This window comes from Gracilinanus agilis, unplaced genomic scaffold, assembly GCF_016433145.1.
Source record: "Gracilinanus agilis isolate LMUSP501 unplaced genomic scaffold, AgileGrace unplaced_scaffold1041, whole genome shotgun sequence".
In the NCBI taxonomy this organism is placed as follows: Eukaryota; Metazoa; Chordata; class Mammalia; order Didelphimorphia; family Didelphidae; genus Gracilinanus; species Gracilinanus agilis.
The window spans coordinates 1-5,558 of NW_025340712.1; the positions used below are offsets into that span (position 1 = coordinate 1).

At 44.2% G+C, this 5,558-nt stretch overlaps 1 protein-coding gene across 1 annotated transcript; it reads right to left on the reverse strand.

Moving 5' to 3' along the window:
- Nucleotides 1-1,301: 1,301 nt before the first annotated feature.
- Nucleotides 1,302-2,963, reverse strand: LOC123253920 (platelet-derived growth factor receptor beta-like; the record flags this gene model as incomplete). The annotated part of the gene is made up of 3 exons (XM_044683010.1): nucleotides 2,685-2,963; nucleotides 1,535-1,634; nucleotides 1,302-1,407 (listed from the first exon to the last, which is right to left on the reverse strand). Coding segments are annotated over exons 1-3 (297 nt in total), but the record flags the coding sequence as incomplete, so codon positions are not given.
- Nucleotides 2,964-5,558: the final 2,595 nt, after the last annotated feature.

Consider the following 5,558-nt stretch of genomic DNA (forward strand, 5'->3'; position numbering starts at 1 on the left):
CTCTCTCTCTCTCTCTCTCTCTCTCTCTCCTTCTCCCTCTCCCTTTCCTTCTCTGCAAAATGGAGGCAAAATTGGGGGTAGGAGGGGCTTCATTTTTTTTTCAGCTTGGTCAGAGAGATTGTCCTGGCCCAGGCTGCTTGCCTACTATGCTGAACATTGGATCTCACATGCATTTGCTTCCATCTTAGTGAGGCATAGGAGAAAAATTCAGATTATCCCAACTCTTCCCTAGAGACACAGAATCACAGGATGTCGGAGCCAGAAGGACTTCTATCTATATTTTCTAGTCTAACTCTCTTATTTCATGGAGGAAGAAAGTGAGACCTTGGAAGAGGAAGTGAATCTGCAAATCTGCAAGTTCTCAAGAATGAACCAGACAGAGTTAATGGCAACCATAGGATGCTAGACTATGGTACATTTGGCAGGTAGGCAGTGGAAGAGATTGTCTTGGGCAATGATACCACTAGGAAAGGATGAGCAATCAGACCAGGTGCAGTTCAGAATGAGAGGGCAGAGGAGCCAGAGAAGTGCTCCTGGCTCCTCAGTCTGCAGAGAAGGAGGCTGAAGCCATCAGTGTCTCCTACCTGTCTCCCCAGTCTTCTTTCCTCCACTGTTATTCTATATTTCTTTTATGTTCCAATCCAACTGGCCCACTGGCTCCTTCCATCTCTTGTCAAGTCACCCTCTCAACCTTTTGTGTGCATTACCTCCTCAACTTTACTTTTCAGAATTCATCTTTTTCTTTTTCTGGCTCAGTTCTAATGCCATTTCCCAAAGTCTTCCCAGTCCAACAAAATAATCCAATAAATAGTTATTAAGCACCTACTATGTGCCAGGCACTGTGCTAAGCACTGGCCCTCCCAGGTTATGTTAATGTTCTTTCTCTTTTCAAAGCGCCTTGTCCTTAGTTCACTCTGAATTTATTTAATCCCCTATTGAGTTCCTTTAGGACAGAGATGATTTTGTTTTCAGTCTTCATATTGATTTCCAGAATATTGCCATACACACAGATTTTATGTGACTACTGACCTGACCTTCTATGGAAAAGAGGTGATAACATTGAGTTAAGAAGTCAGGTTTGAAGGTCTGGAAGGACATTAGGAACCCAGGGCAAAAATAGTTCTTGGGCTCTTTCCAGCTTTATATATCTTCATATAAAGATATAAAGCCCAGCTTGGGTGTAAGATCTCCTTGTTCCAGGAAGCCTTCCTTGGTCTCCCTTCTTCACCTCCCACCCCTCACTGACAGAGCCCTCTCCCTCTTCTGAATGAATGATGACAAGGAGAATGGCCACAATTTACCTTCTTGTAGCCCTCCCCCAGAAGGCCCTCCATCAGAATGACCAGCTGAGAGAAGGAAGGTCGAATCTCAAATTTCTCCTCCCAGCACTTCTGCATGATTTCATAGCTGAAAGGGAAAGAAGGGAGTTTGAGAGGGACCCAGAATCTGGCATCTTCCCTTAGATTAAAAGCTAGGCTTAGAAAGGGGTAGAGGCAAGGAGTCGGGGGTACTGAATTCCTTAGGTCACACTCACATTTCTTCTGAGGCATGGGTGGGCTTGGCCATACGGTAACCTCGCTTGATGGCATTATAGAACTGCTCATTCATGGGTAACTCTGGGTAAGGGGTGCCACCTGCCAGGTATACAAAGAATCACAGAATCATAGATTTGCAGGACATCAGAGCTGGAAAAGGCCTTCAAGGTATTCAAGTAGCATAGAATTTAGAGTTGAAAAGGACCTTAGAGATTACCTAGAATGATCCCTTTATTTTATAGATAGAAAAAATTAGACCCAGAGAAATTAAGTGATTTGTCAAGTGTCACACAGGAAATAAATGTCAGGACAGATAGAAATTACAGAATAATAGACTCAGAGTATAAGAACATCTAGTCCAATCTACCATCTGTGCTCAGTACCCTCTACCAGGCCCACTATTTGCTTTAGCATCTCCCTATTTGATGGGTAGTTCACTATTTGATCAAGCAGCCTATTCCATTACTGGTCAGTTAGGAAGTTGTCCTTTACCCTGACCTGAAGTCATCTCCCTGGGACTTCCTTCCACTAGTTCTCATTCTGTCTTTAGGAGATTGCTATGAGCAAAACTAATCTCTTCCACGTGACAGCTTTTTAGGTATTAAGAAACTAGTCATGTTCCTTCAGATCCTTCTTCAGGATAATGGAGTAGGAAGTGCCTTCTCTAGAACAGGTTAGGAGAAAGCATACTTTATGATGCTTGGGGTTGCTTTGAGTAAATCTAATCTTGTTCATATGATTTTTTTAGGTCTTGGAAAACCAGATTCATGTGCCCTCAGAACCATCTCATCTTTACACTAATAGAGGGTGTCTTCTTTACACTAATAGAGTAGAGGGTGTCTTCTTCTCTGAAACAGGTTAGGAACAGTGCTTCCTAATTCTAGGTGTTTCCCTCACACCTAGACAAAGATGTTTCCTTGGGAAAGTAGGGGGAGGTTGGAGATATGGAAACAAATGCACACTGGGGAACATGAGATGAGGATGGGGAAGCTCAGAGTAGTCACTTCTGGAAAAAGGTCAGATACCCTTCTGGCAGGGAGGACCTAGGCTAGGATCAAAGGCAGGGCCCTTGCCCATTTGGTAAGGGTATGGCAAAGGGAGAGTCTTAGGGGACATTCCAGGGAAGTGATGGACAGGTAGATCCCATACCTAGGGTGAAGATCTCCCAGAGAAGGATACCAAAGGACCACACATCACTCAAGGTGGTATACAGGCTGTTGAAGATGCTCTCTGGAGCCATCCATTTCAGTGGCAGGAAAGTCTAGGGGACAACAAGTAATCCAATGAGTATGGAAGAGGGCTCTGGCTAACCACAAGTCCATATTCCACATAATGCCAGAGAAGCACTGATCCATAAAGATCCTTCTTCATTTGAGAATGTTTCCTTCATTCAAGTTAAGGACTCCAATTCCAATTTAGGTCTTTAGACTCCAAGCCCAGAACTCTTTCCATTATACTGCCCTAATTGCAAGCCCATGGAGAGAGCAACATCTACTACTCATGATCAGTCTTAAACATCGGGACATTACGCAAGACTGGACAATTCCAATCCTAAATCTCAGCTAATTCAGGGATTATTAGCATTTTATAATCCCTAATTAGTTGATTGAGGACTTCCCTAGAATTTGAAGCAGTAGCTTCAAAGATCAGTAGCTATTCTCCTTTCTTTCTGTCTCTTTTCCAGGTCACTGGGCAAATGACTAGATTCTTGTGAGGTTTCTAAAAATATAGAGAGACCATGCTGGGTAGCAACCCCTTCTTGGTTTACAGACTTAAAACCTCCCACCCTCTTCCTGGAATAAGGCTTGGGACCCAGAATACTATCCCACAGAAGGGTACCTAACAAAGGTCTCCAGAGAAAGCCTGATTGCCCTTGTGTTTTGTGTATATTGTGCATATGCTTCTATATGTAAGGGTTGTTTTTCCTGATATACTGTTGGTTCCTTGCAGTTAGACTCTTATCTTTTTTGCTTTTGTATTCCTCAAATCTAGCACAGTGCCTGGCATTTAGTATCCACTTGTGGATTGCATTCTTAGTATTGACCTCCCAAGTGAGCTCTCCTTAAGGTTATAGATGCCCAACTAGTTCTGTACCCTGACATCAAGCTTGGGATAGCCTATGACAGTGATGGCGAACCTATGGCACAGGTGCAAAAGATGGCACGCAAAGCACTCTCTGTGGGCAATTGGCTGCCTCCTCCCCCTCCCCTGCCTGCCCCTCTTCCCAGCAGCCCAATGGGAGTGCACAGGGGATAAGGTGGGCAGTTCATAGGTGGCAGAGCTACAGGGGAGCTGAACACTCAGGCCACTCTTCTCCCCCTACCCAAACTCACTGAGGACATTTCTTACTTCACCCATTCCTCTGCTCAACAACCCAATGGGAGCATTTTCTCCCTTCCCTGTATGGGGTAAAGGGGGTTAGGGTGCACCTGGTACTCAGTGGTGGGGTAGGGCATGGCACCTGGTGGCACTTGGTCTGGGGGTGGGTAGGATGGGGGTGGAATCCAGCACTCTGTCTCTAAAAGGTTTGCTATCACTGGCCTAGGAAGTCCTTCTCTGCCCTTAACTGCCTCATGGAGGTATTCTTTAGGGGTCTGAAGGAGACTATTTCCACACCACACCCTGGCTGTGGTCTTCTTGTGGAGACGGTCCCCATTGGGAGAAAAGTTAAAGGAGAGTTTGATATCAAGGATATGAATTTACTTTGCATCATTGATATTTGGGCATGATGTGGTAGGTCAAAGTCTGACCTTTCCTGTCACTGCAATCATAAAACTGACTAAGAGTTCAAATCATGTCTCTGGGACTTAATAGCTATGTGACCCTGAGTACAAGGCCTCCTGTGTGTGTAACCTTTCTCAGCCTCAGTTTCCTAATCTATAAAATGAGTATTTTAAGAGCACCCACCTTCAGGGTTGAATGAAAAAAAATACATATATATGTAAAGGACTTTGCACACTTTAAATCATGGTAAAATGTTATTATTTTTAATCACCATTATTATTGCTATTACTATCTTATTATCATCTCCTTCATCTCCCTCATGAGATTTCCCTGAAACTGAGCTCCAGAAACCAGATGTTAATGGGAAGCAGCTCCCTTAAGCAACTCAATGCAGAAATAAGCCTGGCCTGAGGGATTGCGAAGGACTGGAGTTTCATTTCCTGTTAGGAGAGAATGGTAAACCCCATCCTGAAGACTGATGGGAAAAGCCCCAGGCTAGACATCTGGGGCTTGTGGCTCAAGATGGCTGAAATGGACAGGGGCCGAAGTGGGGAAAGGTCCTATTCTAGTCTTGCTCTCGGAAGCATCCTCAGAGAGGAAATTTACCATAGAACATGGAGAGAGCCATACACAGGGCTGCTGTTGGCAAATTTATGGCATGGATGAGGGCTACTGGATGACCATATTTAATTAAACCAATTATCTCTCTAAGCTGCCTCCATGCCATCCAGCACAGGGCAGTGGGTGGGCATAGATCTCTACCCCTTTTTATGAAGAATACAATTGTTTAGAGAGAATTGTACCTGCCTGTTACTGTATAGGAGGCATTCTACATTGCCTGACTGTTTTGCAGTGGATGCAGGGGAGAAGGTGACTCCTGGTGGTGGTGATGGGGGGGGGGGGGCAGTTAGTCTATAGTTGTGATTCATTTGACTTGTAGCTTTTGCTAAGGTGGAAAACCAATTGTACTTTCCCCTTTCCCTTTCAGCTAAAGGTAACTAGCAAATAGCATAAAATATTCCTTCAAACACTGTCAGTGAAGTGGCTATGTGGGTGGAGTGGTGGGGCTTGGTGCTAAAAAAGAGCTCCTCTAATCTGCCAGAGTAGAGAGGAATTTATCATCTAGTTGATCATCTCATTCTTTCCTTTTTAATTAATTATACTTGTTTAGTAAGTGCTGCATTCTATTGTAAGTGCTGAAAGACAGTGTATTTATTGGCAGAACCCTCTAAACTTTTCTGCCCTCTGACAAAGACCTGATGACCTCTTCTTCCTTCCTTCCTTCCTTCCTTCCTTCCT